This window comes from Gobio gobio (genome assembly GCF_949357685.1).
Source record: "Gobio gobio genome assembly, chromosome: 14".
Taxonomy (NCBI): domain Eukaryota; kingdom Metazoa; phylum Chordata; class Actinopteri; order Cypriniformes; family Gobionidae; genus Gobio; species Gobio gobio.
In genome coordinates, this window is record NC_137107.1 from 32,466,908 (window position 1) to 32,482,453 (window position 15,546).

General features: G+C 39.6%; 1 protein-coding gene across 2 annotated transcripts in view; it reads right to left on the minus strand.

Moving 5' to 3' along the window:
- The window catches only part of rxraa (retinoid X receptor, alpha a), a 140,461-nt gene that overhangs the window by 87,420 nt on the left and 37,495 nt on the right, over positions 1 to 15,546 (minus strand). For both annotated transcript variants that reach the window (XM_079835306.1, XM_079835307.1), the window contains exon 2: positions 12,040 to 12,144. In XM_079835306.1, the coding sequence (XP_079691432.1) occupies positions 12,040 to 12,144 (105 nt within the window). The remainder of the gene's footprint in view (positions 1 to 12,039; positions 12,145 to 15,546) is intronic.

Genomic DNA, 15,546 nt, shown 5'->3' on the forward strand with positions numbered 1-15,546 from the left:
CTGGACCAGCTAATGACTATCTTAAATCAGCTAAAACAAAAACCACTGATAACCACCTCCATTTCAAACTTGACCACCTTACATGCTGCTGGTAGCTCGTTTGTTGAATAAATAAAAAGGTCTCTCGTTAAACGTTATTTAAATAAACGTAAATTTTTAAATTTGTCCATCCCTACTCGAAACCAGCATCTATGTTCCAAAACCCAGTTACTAGTTTAAGAAGGACGTTCCCAGTGAGCACAATTTCGTAATTGGGAGAAAAAAAAGGTGCAATGTTGGGTGAAAACGTTCCATGATCCATAATTTATGAGTTTAGCCTTATCAATTCAATCAGGAGACGACAAGTTGTTTGCAACTCTGACCCACAATTAGCTGAAAGCATGTAATCTGGTTACTTGCGTGTTAGGTGATAAGTCACAGCTAACACTGGGCTTGTTACATGCCGCTCTACCTCCGACAGGTGACGTATGGGACACAAAAAGCATAAAATTAAAGTATTTTATGAAAGCTTTTTATATAAGCTGAAAAACAAACAGGATATGAAAGGAAAAGAGCAGACCTGAGAAAATCTTAATTTGAATCAACACAAGGAAGAACTAACAGTGACTTTGACAGATTACAAAGCAGAAGAAACAAAAGGACACTGGCTACATATCCTCAATCTTGGCAACCTTGAGGATGCCGTCAGTCTTTTGTGAATTCTGCCTCATTTTATCACCTTTTAAAGATTGAAAATTATTCCAGTTGTGACGTTTGAAACCTGCCCGCCACAGATAAGCAACACTGACAGGAATAAAAGAGAAATTGACTCTCACAAACACAGAAAAAGTCCCATTACTCCCATAACATAAATTTATCCTCTCGGCATAAACACACCACGAGTACTTGCAACCTGATAGACCTTCAACCACGCAGATGGATGGCCAAAGCCATCCGTGCTTGCTGCTGAGCAAAGAAATACCTGCGATTGTGTGTAGTGTGAGCCTAGTGTGGATTTTGCGTTTCATAGTAATTTATCGCTAGCCAGGCGTCCAATCCATATGTGATCCTGTTATCAACCTGCTCTGAATTGGAAAGTGCCTAAATCCGGACGGTTGGCATCCCTTACCATATCATATGAGCGTCAGGGGTTTAAATAACTGAGCTACGAGCGAGCAAGAGTGTCAGGTGAATTAGCGCTAAATAAAGCGAGTCTCACGCACTGTTGCCAACTTCTTTCAATAGAAAGTAGCTAAAGCCTGCTTGAAAACCTAAATGTTACAAAATTCAGTTAGTTGCCATGCGCTAATTAGCATATCCATGATGTAATTGTGTTGTATTTGCATTCTGCGTAGTCATTTGTTTGCTTTTTTACTTTTATGTGTTCACATACTGTATTTTTTAATACAGCCAAATTCCCAATTAAACTGTTTTCATTTATATATTTTTCTGTTGTCAGACAACGTAATGAATTTGAAGTAGTGACTGAAACGTGGCCCATTAATGCTGCATTCACTCAGGGCGTCGGCGTTAACGCTTCTCATTTACTTTGAATGGGTGACGTCGAGCGTTGCCGAACTGAATTGTGGGTTCCGTCGCGTCACTGCTGTTGCTCACGGCAGTAGTTTAAAAGTTTTAAACTTTTCAAGTGCCAATGCAGGCGTCAGCCAGTCAGATCGCCTAAGCAAATACCCTAGCGCAGACGCTGACCAATTGCCTTCATGCCAAATCGGAATAGTAGTATGACTGGCTGTTGTCACTATGTTGGTCGCATCAGCACCAAGCTTCAGACACCCCCTCCATCAAGCGCTGATGCCGTTTCCCCGTGTGAATGCAGCGTAAAGGCCTGTTCACACCAGGACGATTATCGCACGCGTTTATCGACGACATTTAACGCTTTGTGAGTAAACAAAGGCCGACAACGTGAGTGTGCACACCGACACGCAAAATGGCAGGTGTAAAATTGTCATAAAAAAACACAAAAAAACCCACCTTGGGTCCGTTTATTTGGTTTGACGCTCCATGTTAAAAACTTGCCGACCAATGAGATTGGCGCTTTTGTTCACGTGCCTGGAGCTGCTGGAGTTACAGTAAAACACGACTTGGTGGCGCTCAAGCACAAAACAGTCTTGCCGATTCAGCAATGATACCTTGCCTACGAAGAAGACGACGAAAAGGAAGTAAGTAGACAAAGAAGATGCAACGAGGCAAGATGAATGTAGAGCTGCTGGTCTCTTTGGTGTCTGAACACAAAGAACTTTATGACAAACGCCACAGTCACTACAAAAATCTCGATTCTCAAGTTGTTATGGAGAGGAATCGCAGATCAAATAGGATTCGATTTTCAAATCAAATCAAAAGCGCCATCTACGGTCATCAACTTTACTCAAAGTTTGCCCAAGAAGTTGCTAGATTTGTCACTAGGCGCTTTTTTGGAAAAAGAGTTGCTAAAGGGGTCTGAAAAGTCACTAAACCAGGCAACAAAGTTGCCAAGTTGGCAACACTGGTTGCACGGCTCGTTGCTATTGTGTAATCCTGTTGATCTTCCGCACACGTGTCTGCTGCGCGTTGCAATATAACAGACCAGATGGCGGGAAAGGTGTTAAATAAACAGCGACGTACACGCATTAACAGCTTGGGTTACAAACAGCTGCTTTATTTGCCATTTCTGATTTCTGAGCATTACCAGAAAAGCAGGAGCTGGGGGAAACGCTTATAATCTGCATCGGCGGAGAGATTGAATACACATGATGTGAGCGAGCTGCACAGCTCCCTGTAGAGGGTAGTGCTGTAATCAGATGCGGGACAACGCGCAGTAAAACGGCAGAAACATTGTCCGCACAGCTGGAGTAACAGTTGCCCACTCTCGGATGGAGATTAAAGACATAATAGAGGCTGCATGTACACATAAATATACATGACAGAGTGTAATCCAGAAAAAGGGAAAGCGTTGCGGAGGTGTCTCTTTATACTAATCTCTGCTTTAAATCCCAATTGTTTCCTCTGCATTCGGACATCTTTGCTTGAAGAGCATTAGCAGATAGGGACACGGTGTTCTAAAAAAGTCAGTCCACTTTCATAAGTATTAAAACAGCCCTTGCTTCAGTCACGTACACACGGTTAACCCTTTCCTGGGATTGGCCTCTTCTCCAACAGATAAGTAGGAGAAGAAACAAAGAGGACTAAATGAGAGATAGATGACTGGCTCAGCTGGAAGTGAAACGCAATCCACCCGGCAGAGACAACAGGAAAGTACATCTCTTAGAATGAGTTATGCACACCAGTTTACCCACAAATCCCTCCCTGTAGGCCATTAAAGAGAAGAAAAGGCATTCTTCAAGTTTTAGCAGGCTTTCACTGGCCTAAACAGGTGCAACACATGAAGAAATACCATCCTAAAATCAAGAAAAATATTTTAAAAAATATTTTTTATATAATAGTAAAAATATTATACTATTTATTATATCTATATAGTATAATATAAATATTATACTATTTATTTAACATTTGGTACATTATTTAGCAAAAAAATTTTTTTGCAAAAAATTTTTTTCATTGTTGTGCAAAATATGATTTCATATTTCTTTCTTTTGATTTGAGTGAAATTTGACACACACACACTTAACTAGAAACTTACATTAGTAATTTATGGACAAATCATTCTTTTGAATTATATATTTCTAATGAATTAATTGAACTGGTTCACAAAACTAGCCAAAAATAGTCTCACTTTTCAGCCTAGAAGTAAATGAAAATGAATGTAAATGAATTTGTCTTGTTCAATTATAAATGAAAATTATATTTAGGTTCCAAACAACTTTGTTGTTCCGAGCTTAATCATGACTGCAACAAATTTATCTGGAACACATTTCATTTTCCAGTTCTGTAGGAACTGATTAAAAAAATATATATTCTTCAGACTTTCCATCTCTAACCTACATGGATTTTAAAGATTAAAGTTTAAATACTAAATTTAATAAACTACTCAACCACTACAACAGGTTCAATAATATAATCTAGAGCGAGTTTACCCTTCCCCCCTCACACCAACTGCGAAATCCCTCTCTATCATTCCTGATGGCATTTTGTTTGATTTTTACTTTCATATATTCGTTATTACATGACCACATCAGTCAATTAGCTCAATGTCACAGGCTGTAATGGACTTGTGGACATGATGCCCCTGTGGCGTTTGCTTCGCTCGGGCACAAATGCTCTGCTCTCTCCCTCCCATATGCACATCAGCCTCAACCACTGTGTGTGTGTGTGTGTGTGTGTGTGTGTGTGTGTGTGTGTGTGTGTGTGTGTGTGTGTGTGTGTGTGTGTGTGTGTGTGTGTGTGTGTGTGTGTGTGTGTGTGTGTGGTAAAAGGTCAACTTTCTGCAAGAATTCCTCTGGAACAGCCCTGAGTGCAGCCGAATCCATAGAATGAAATGGATAAATAAAAAAATACAAAAGGGTATATTTCACCAAAAATTTTACTTTACATAGAGTACACTTTTGAATCTGTCGAAAATATCAGTGTGCCTGATAACTGAAACTCTAAATCGTAGAGTCTTTAAAAAAAATAAAAAATAACCAAAGTCACAGCTGTGTGTCCCTGAACAGCAGCGTACCAAAACAAGACATTTCCATTAGGTGTAAAAGTACCAAACACTCACTTCCAGTGCAAACATGGGCAACAAGTAACACCTTTGTCCCATTCTGACTATATCCCAGCATGCTTTGCAGCAAATTAGCACACTCAGCTAGCCCTGTGGCTAACTGCATGACATTATAAGGTCACAATCTGTTTTCATTCAGTGACCTCCTGCCCTCTGTATCAAACATTTACAAAGATGGCAAGTGTCTGAACATTGACCTTGGCCTTCATAAGATCAGCTCTTGGTGGCATTCGGATCAAACAATCACTCCAGTTGCCTGCGCAACCTCCTCCCTTCCTCCGCCGCAACGTTGGGTATAATGCCAAGTTTGTCTTATCATTTTAGCATCAAAATACCAACAGAACCCCATTCATGACCTCCCCTACGAGCCCCCATGCCCTCTCAAGCTCTTAGCGGTCACCCTAAAGGAAATCGGCCTTGTGCCTTTATGGATAGAGCTAACTGACCGTGTGCTTTCCAAAGGACACCTGAGCTTTGACAACTGCTAAGCTTAAGGCACGGTCCAGTTAACAAACAGACGATGTGCAGACTTACAGCGAAACGTGATATGCGTATTGTACATTGTGTCTTTGAGTGGTAGCAATGAATCATCTGATGTAAGCGAAACGATTGAGATGTTTAAACACATAAGACACATAGATTAAGGCGAGACATGGCAGGTGAAAACATGCAGTGGTCAATTTTGAGATTTTGGGGCAGTTTTCTCCCTTAACATGTAAGCTTTCATGTCAAAATCGCCTTTAGATTTCTACCCGAAATCATCAAAAGTTGGCATTCCAAATCCCAAATGCAATTATACAATATAAAACTTTAAAAGACAGTTTTTTCCTCACACTCGGAGTCAGATATATCCACTTCAGTAGCACCTATTTTTCCAGTCTTATACTTAACTATATTCGGAAGGCTGCTTTTACAGAGGGATTTGTTGATATATCATTCCTATCCTGAGTTATAGGTCCTTTTACTCCAAAAAACATGCCGAAAAGAGATATTTTTAAGGCTATTGTCAGTATTCTCTCATTTACTAAAGCACAAAATAAGATATCCAGAATCCCCTCAGTAAAAGCCCTCTCATCTAATATGTCAACAAATAGAACTAAGAATTTTAAACCTGGTCCTTTCCAATTTCCAGATTTTGTTTGCAAATGAGAATATATTTAAGTATATAAGGCCTCATTTGCATATGAAAACATTAATTTACACAAAACTTGTAATACGTTTTTTTTCTTATGTTTATGCCAGTAATAAACTGGAGAAGTTTCACAGTGATATCTTGTAATTTAAATTCCCTATTCACCTGTAGTGTCTTGACTTAAAATATACATATAAAAAAACTTAAAATACAATACAACAATTATTTTTTATATTTAAATTAGAGAGAGAGTTAAGTTTGGGGTCAGTTTCTATTCATCAAAGAACCCTGAAAAAATGAATCACAGTTTCCACAAAAATATTGAGCACCACAACCAATGATAATAAAAAATAATTCTTGAGCACTAAATCAGCATATTAGAATGATTTGTGACAGTGAAGACTGGCGTTAATGGCTGCTGAAAATTCAGCTTTGCCGTCAGGAAGCATAAGAGAGATATGGTAAGCATAAGAGACATCTCTCAAAAACATGAGGGAAAAAAAAATCGTACTGACCCCAAACTTTGGAACAATGAATATCCTGTAAATGAAATCTCTGAAAACAGTTTAGAATCTTTAGATTCAAATTATAAACGTGTTTCTGAGTCAAAATGACTCAAAATGTGCATCATTTTCCCAATCCAAATAATCTTTGCATATAATCCCAAAGACCTTTGAATTTTTCCCCCATCCATCCCAAAGGAGCATGAAAGATCAGTGCTAAAGTACGTCAGTACGTTATGTTTGTAAAATCAGCATGCACAGTGAACCTATGTGTGTCTGATCCAGAGCATCCTGTTGTCCCTGGCAGGACGGATCTTATGCATATTGGAATCAGATGACTTCAGTGGAGGCGTCCATCCAAACAACACTTGGAGCTTGTCTTCCATAAACACACGCACACATAAACAAGCAAATCACACACAAACAGCCAGTGTGCTGCATTCTAAAGAGTCTGTATTTTTCAGTCACAGATAAGTGAGAAGCTCTGGGCATAACTACTGTAATTTATGTGCGGACAGCCGCACACATTCGTCCGGAAGAAAACCAGGATCAATAAATAAATCACCCAGATTGGCCAGTTCCTTTAGAAGGGCCTCAATGTCTTACTGTTGTAAGACTCCAAGTATGCAAGAATATATTGTTGCGCAAGCTGAATGCAAAAAATAAAAAAGGTTCTGACGCCACAATATTTCAAATTCGCAATTGTTTTTATATGTCACCCTAAGTGTGATCCTAAAACAATGCTTGGTGCAAACAAATAACAGTCTATTTGTAATATTTTACTGCGGTTGGAAAGACTGTGTCATTTCAGTCCATTTCCAGCAGTCGGTTGCACTGTAAACATATCTAAATTTAGAGAGAGAAAAGCAGTATTTTTCAAGAACGTCAGCCAACTGTTTACATTTCTAACAGAAATTTGATTTGAAAAAAAGTTTTTTGTTCAAAAGCTGAGAAATTATTGAATATTTGACATAATGTGCATCATTTAAATCACAATAAGAACAGTAAAAGTATAATTATTTTTTATTTTTTTTTAAAGTAAACCGGATTCATTTTGATTTCATGTTGACTTCAAAAGTGACCTCGAGCCATGATCACCATAAATGAAACCTTAATGACGAAACAGACAGGCTGCATATCCCAGAAGGCAGTGAGATGCAGAGCGAGACATGGCATTGCCGCCCACCAACCCCCTCGGTCAGCTGTGACAATGAGATAGGATTTCACTGTGATGGTGGCACAGAGAGATTAAGAGCTGAAAGATTTATCAAAGGCTTAGTCGTTCCGATTTTTTTCCTGACCCAGACACAACGAGCGGCTGCTGTCACACTATGCCAATGTGAGCTCCACTTCCTCTGTTTGTAACTCACTTTTTTTTTCTTGTTTCTTTTGCTTCATCCTCCAGTTTTTGGCCCCATCTCTCTAACTTTTGCCACTAACACTTTTGTTTCACACATGCTCTTTCGTTCTCTCTGGCTGATTGGCTGGCATATAACTGTATGAATGTCAGCTGGGCTCACCTTCAGAGATGGTCAATGAAATCAATTAGTTTATGATGCTCACACACACACACACACACAAGTCACACGCGAGTCTTGCCCAGCGCTTGCTCTCCGATTTCAGGGAGAAACTGCTGTCTTTTCAGCGCTATGTGATCGGCCTAAGGTGATGAGAACTACAGGTAATTTTTATGTTATGTCAAAGTGTTTGTTAAAATGTGATTTTTGGTATGTTTTACCAGTATTTTTCATAGTTTTAATACACAAATAAAAAAAATGAAAAATAGCCTATGCAATATGAAAATTCTGTTCAAATAAAATCATTTTCTTGATAAAAGACAAGATTTGGTCTTCAAAAAGCCTTTTTCCAAAAGGTGCATCGTCTTACATTTAGGGTCGTCTAATATTCGAAACAATACGGTATTTAAAAGATATTTAACTCCAGATCAATGCTAATAGTTAAAAAAAAAAAGCCTGTTCAATGGCCAGCATTACATCATCTTCTGACAAACACACTGCACTCTCTGCTGATACATCACAGCGCCTGACAGCTCTGATCTAAGAAACATCTATTTAAAGCCAATATCACAGATGTGTCCTCTATCATTTTTATTTCAAGAGGCATGGGCATTGTAACACAGCACATGAAAGCAAGCTGCTTTCAATTAGCTGGCAGATTAGCACAAAAAGTGCTTGACAGTGTCATAGGGAAAACTCCATCACAACGGGCCACATGACTCCGACTTTGCTTCCAGTGTTTACACGGGGCTGATGAGGGAATAAAGTAAAATGTCTCTCCCAGATGAGATCACTCTGATCAAACTTTTTGTTTTTTGCTTCTCCTCATTACACTCCCGACGTATGGAATGTGTTCATCGGTGCAGAAACCGGGGGTGGCTGGAGTTTTTAGGACTGCTGCCAGGTTTTTATCAAATAGCTGATGAAAATGAACTTCGAAATCCAATTAGCCCAAACCCTTTTGGCAGCCACAACCCAAATAATGACAGACTACAGGCTCACTGTGAGAATATAAACCAACATGAGTACATATGACAAAGACATGTTAAAAAAATGGCAGCCGAATTGTTATTTCTCCACTGGGTTACCTTTGAAGCCCAGTTTAAATAAATATGACCATTAAAATAGCCTGTACGCCGGGTAGTGATGGATTTCAGAGTGAATAAAGAGCCCGACTCTATAATCAACAAGTTGGAGTTTCCAGGCCCCTTTCTGGGGGCCCCGGGCCAACAGGAAGTGGTGAGGGCGTGCATGGACGCCAACCAGAGCCAATTAAAAAACAAGGAGCGCGGAACATGTTGCAGCTAACAAGCTCCTTTCCTTGACCTCCCTCACCTTCGACCCCAGAATGCCCCTTCCCCTTCCCGTGCGACCACAAGGTCTACAAACACATGCTTTGGTTTCGGGAAGCCGGACCACATTTTCTTTTTGTCTCTCTGTAGGCTGCTGGTGACGTTCCACTGAGCTAAAACACACCCACCTCAAGTAAAACAAGTCATTTATGCAGTTAATTCTACCGCCACTTGTGGTAATGGGGCCGCAAAAGTTGTTTCCAAGAACTCGGGGCAATAAATAGCCTCCAAATTAATTGGGAGAATTTATGAAGCCGAGAGATGCACCGCGACTCAACCAATATAATTAAGTGTGGCCAGAAGTAATAAGGTTTGGCTTTGGGGCGTAACTTGATCTTAAGTTAAGTGGTGTCAATAAAAAGTGAACAATTAAAGAAAAAACACCCACACCTGAAGGAGAAAGTGGGCTGAAATGAGTCTGACTAAACCCTTGTCCTTACCCAACCCTAATGAAACAACAAAAGACTGAGCCAGCGATCGTCTCCTTCTGCCCGCTACAGAAGTGGTCCTGTCATTGAGGCTCTCCAAACATGGACCATATGTGAGTTCAGCGCTGGCAATCAGACTCCATTATGAAGCAGGCGGCTGAGTTCATCAGGAAAAAATTAGCCCGCCACTCGGTTGAGCTCTCCCATTGGCCGGTCACGCGGAGCGCTGCGTTTGAGGGCACCCCAGACATTCCTGTGGATAATCTTTTCCATTCCTCTACTCGCTGCAGCAAGAAGAGCCCAGATCGCAGTACAAGGACGGCATTGTGAGGCCCCTCCGCAGCAGTTTTTTAAGTGCTCCCTCTTGCGCACTTCATACGAGCGCTTTTATAAAAAAAAAATTATATTAATAAAAAAACGAGCGCCTTTGAAATGAAAGTTGGAACTGAATAAGGACGCTGTGTTTCTCACGGTCTCTTTCCAGTAAGGGTATGTTTTGTAAAAATAAAAAAAGTAAAACAATGTAAAACCACTGGAAGCCAAAGTGCCGCCACATCAGGGATTCAGATCTCCCCGGGTGACGTTCCTTTGCCTGCTTTCGTTCGCCAACGAACCCATGTCATCTTCCTCACTCTAATGTGTGATTTTGGTCACCACGTTACAAGCAACAAGCTAAGACTGGAACACATCCTCCCGCTCTGAACAGATTTACGGAAACACATTCCCTAATTAGAAACACTACTACTACTTCTATAAACGAGCGACTCCAGTTAGGCTAGCCACCACACCAGACCACATGGTTTCCACAGTAACCATTTCACCGCGAACAGACTGCTGAGCACCACGCAGGGTTTTAAAGACTCGTTCTCCACAAGCTCTATTATGGGCTTGGAAAAGACAATATGTAGACAGAAATCATTTTTATAGGCAAACTTATTTGTGTTGCCAAAGCTCTCTGGAGCGCCTCAAGACCACCACGCCAGCTTGCGGAAATATTTAAAATTTTTCACAAACAGAACGACTTGAGCAAGAATGGCTAAACCAAGGAAATCTCTCTGTATATCATCTATAAAAGTAGCCCTTTGTTGTAAATGATGCGTGCGGACTGTCTGCAGTGGCTATTGAAACATGCTTGCCATGCCTTTCAGGGTTGAGAGAGTATAAAACATGCATTCAAACAATCACATGGATACGTCACGTGAGGGATAAACAAGCCTTCAACTTGTGCTTCTGAGCAAACGCTGAACCCTTTGGGGCTTTCGTAAAAAAAAATGTAATAACAAAAGAAAAATTGTCCAAGAAGTGATTGTCAAAACCAATCCCATTTTAAAAGCAAAATCAAAGAGATGAATCGAAATGGTATTCCATTTGAAGAGCATATATGGATGAGGTCTCCCCCACAATGCACCCGGCACATGTGTAGGGTCACAGAACTGATTCATTTATATTCATACACAGAAGTATTTCCCATATCAGTGGTTCTCATCTGGTGTCAAAAAAAGGTTGCAAATCTGTTATGATGGGGCAAATAATAACAGCTAATTAAACCTAAAAGAATAGCTAAATAGGCTTATCAACACTGTGAGTTTTACGTATTCTTTTGTTGGTAACGTCAAACTGAACAATTAATCAGTCAAATAGTTCAACCCGGCCAAAATACGGACATGTTCTGTCTAAAATGTATTAATTTCAGTGTTTTCACTGTGAAGACATTTGCACTCAATTTTGTATGGTGAGCAATTTTAGCACTATGTTTGGAAAAATCTGGACACGAAACCAACTGAGACCCACTGTCCTACAGGGTTCGGAGTCTTTTATGAACCCTCCTTTTTTTTTTTTTTTTTTAAATGAATCAGTCATTTGCTCATGAACTGATCTAGAGGTTACTCCACTGTATGTTAGGACAACACAATAAAAGACATGTAACAAAATATGCTTACACGCAAACCAACAGTATATCATTCTCCACATGACACAGCAGGAATTTGCTGTAACTCTACCACATAAGGATCACTTAGAGAAGACCGGTTGCTAACATGTCCATCAGCCCATCAGCCCTAGCATAACAAACTGTAAATAACACACTGCAGGACCGAAACATTTGGAGGGGGCCAGTCACCATTTCAGATTAGAGCGTGTTTGTATGTGTACACATGTGGCACAAGATGTGTCTTGTTTCTTGTAGACGCAGACATAATACAAGACCAGACACATTTGGCATGAGTTATAGCTGAGCACGGTGGAAATCCGTTTAGGGCTCTAAATGACTTCAATGCATTGATTTATGCATGCATCTTGAGTGTGCTTCAAAGTAAGAACCATACGGTTTCATGGGAACAGTTGACGCACACAAAAAGGCAGAATTATTTTATGGTGGAGCTACATAGCTGCCAAAAGTTGAATTATTGCTAAAAGTTTATGTGCTGCGGAGAACATAAGTTATTGTGCAGTCCTGAATACGTTACCTGTAGAAAGTCGGCGCTGATGAAGAGCACACATTCCGCTGAAACACGTACATGCTTCTGCTCGTCCTCTCTGAGGTGGTATCGAGCACTGGGGTTTCAGGAACCCTACGGGAAAAACATACGAGATTTAACTTTGCTACATGTAATTCATAATGTCAACATAACTGTAATGTCAAATAACCATTGAAAATTGTTTAAACCTTTAAACAGAATTTAAACAGAACCACAAGATTAACATACCTGAATATATAACCTTTTATCTCCACAAAATGACATGAATTAAGTTACTTGCTAGTCAGAATGAAAGTCATGTTGTGAATATGCTCTTTTCATAACTTAAAGGGTTAGTTCACCCAAAAATGAAAATCATTAATCACTCACCCTCATGTTGTTCCAAACCCGAGACCTTCGTTCTTCGGAACACAAATTAAGATATTTTTAATGAAATCCGAGAGCTTTCTGACTATCTAGAATATCTTAATTTGTGTTCCGAAGATGAATGAAGGTCTTACGGGTCTGGAACGACATGAGGGTGAGTAAGACAGAATTTTCAATTTTGGGTGAACTAACCCCTGACTAACTAAATCATGACATTCACAATATTGTATTACAATGGACTACAATTATTATTGCCATTTTAGAGTAACATTTTGGTCATGTTGTCCCTCTCTACTGAAAAAAGATGCACTTCTGATTGCCCACTTCAATATCAGACTGACAGACTTGGCAGTGCAGAAGCTTCTTTGCCCTTTATATTTCAAAATTGATCTTTTAAAGAAGCAACAACTTTGACTCGTCCTGCCTCATATACTGCCCCGCTATGTGCCGTGGTAAGCCCCCGCCAACCTCTCACATTTCCCTGTTTTTCCCCTGTTCTCCAACCCACAACCCCAGAGGTTGCCAGACATGCAAGTCAGGAGGCAAGGGGGTAAAAAAAAAAACCCGCCAGGGGGGAGTTAAGAAAGGAGCAGGGGTGAGATCGGAGGCGGATGACTAAGTATGGGCAAAAGGCCAGATGATACAGGCATGCCTGCAGGGATCAGGGTAAGGCGCCATGCTGTGCATCTCAGAGGTTTTGGGCCATTCCTCACACAGGGACCTTTTCTCTGGTACAATGGGTTAACTGATATCATCACCCATGTGCAGAGAGAGAGAGATCACAGAATGGCAACCGCAATGGGTTTGCTGTCAATCAATATTTGGTTATATATGCTGACCCACAAATGAACATTATTCACTCTAGTTTAGTTTCAAATCTGTATGACTTTCTTTCTTCTGTGGAAAACAAAAGTAACATTTTAGGAATATCCTATACTTGTGTGCCATATTCCATGTTTTTTGAAGCCATAAACAAAATTGCTATTTTGAGATCTTTTCAAATGAATCAGATGATTCAGTTCACAAAAACAGCCTAAGGGTGTGACTAGTTCACTCCCTAGTTCACTAGAAAGGAAGTCAGCCATGTTAAGGGCTGTCTTAATTCGCAAAATCTTTCCAGTGCCCTGAAACGTTCGCTCCCTTTATGCACCATGAAATCCAGAAAGTGATCGATGCTCACTATTAACAGAAATTCTGAAGCGGGAAACCAAAGGCATCTCTGGTGGATGATAAATTGTGTGAGCCAATTGAATACACATCATGCCACGAGATTTTTTTTTTTTTTTTTTTTTTTAAACAACAGTTAATTATATTCAACAATAAACTAACATTGATATACAAGAAAGTGAACATAATACTAGATATCATTAATTTACAGCTGATATGTTGAAGGGATATGTAACAATCAAATTCTTTATTATACAGTATGTACTTTAAATAGCATTACAAAAATAATGTCAGAAAAATATCAAAAATATGGTATATCAGTAGTGACGTTGTACATTGAGGATGTTGTCATGTTGCCGTAAATAGAGTCATCAGTGTATCAATGTGTAGTAAGCCAGGGTTCCAACTCGTGTACACAATATATTGATTCATTGAGTAGATTGAGATGCATGCACCCTAAATGATTTATTCATGAATCAGACTTATCTGGTTCTCGAGTCGACTCACTGACTTAATTGTCCAGTTCCAGAAATGGTTCAGTGACAAATAGGTAAATGAATAGGTAAGGTGAATTAATTTTAGGTGAACTATCCACCCAAGAACTTAGATTAAATTCCTTAAAAAAAGCAAACAAACTGCATTATTAGAACAAATCACAAATTTGAGAGAGCAAAATTAAAACACCATGCTAGCAATTAGACTGACATTTGAGGATGTAACTTTTGCTGTGGTCTACTTTCACAAGTCAGCCAAGGGTGCATGATGACTCACAGAGCCAATGAGAGATAGGATGAGCGAGCTTGCGCTGAATGTGCACCAAATGATCTTAAAAAGCTCGTAGACCTTTCGGATCGGAGCGAACATGAAGAGCGAAGGGCAGCTGCATCCCCCCGCTCTGGTCCCTGCTCAATAAAGCGCCTTTACTTCCACCATGAAAAACATGTCATTCCAGATGAGCTCAGCCAATGACATTTAAATCAGGCACAGGGATATTGAATTAGTTCCCCATGATAAGCTGGCTGGGATGCTGATGCTTTGGTCAAAGGGGGGTGGGGGTGGGGGGACAGGAAATGGCATGGAGGACTGCCTGTTAGGGACCTGCTGCAGCTGTTTGATTCAAATGACAAAAACGTGGAATTGTCAGAGAGGGACGAGGAACCTTAAAGACGATACCAAGACATGGTAATACAGACATTATGAGGGAAAAGAACTGTGAAAAGAGCTGGAGAAAGACAGGAAAAGGGACAGCAACAATCAAACTATGTAATTATTACTTCGCCCAAAAATGAAAAAAACGTGTTCATGTAGCCTAGTTGCAAACCCATTGTTGTTACTTTTCCAATGGAAAAATTTCTGAAGAATCTTCATAGTGTGGTTTCCAAAGAACTACAATTCACAGTGACCACATTTGCTAATTTCAAAAAAATAAAATTATATATATATATAGTCTTGTGCTCAATATTCCTAGGTCTTCTGATGATAAACAATAGATAACATTCCCCTTCATTGATTTGTTAACATGAAAATTGTTACATCGTGATCACTGAATCAGTAAGTTGGAACTTGAGATCTGAATCATTACACTTTTACACAGTTCTTTTCATTGAACAGACTGACCTGGTTCACTAAATGAGTTGTCCATGAATCAGACTAATCTGTTTCTTGACATCAGCTTATTTTTAATGTTAACAGGTTAAAAGGAGGGGAAGATCATCATTAACTTAAATTTCCTCACACAAAACGATCAAATGAGAAGAGTCTAAATATAGACTTGAGTCATACTTCTATACTTTTTGGTCATTTTTGTTCACTATGAACAGCATGGGAAAAGTGGGAGAAGCAGAAGAAAAGTGTAAAAAAATAAAAACAATAGCATACAGTTTTAATAGAACATCAGAAGGGAGTTAATCAATTAGATTTATCCTTTCTTGGTGAACTATCTCTTTAAGAAAGTGTTGAAAA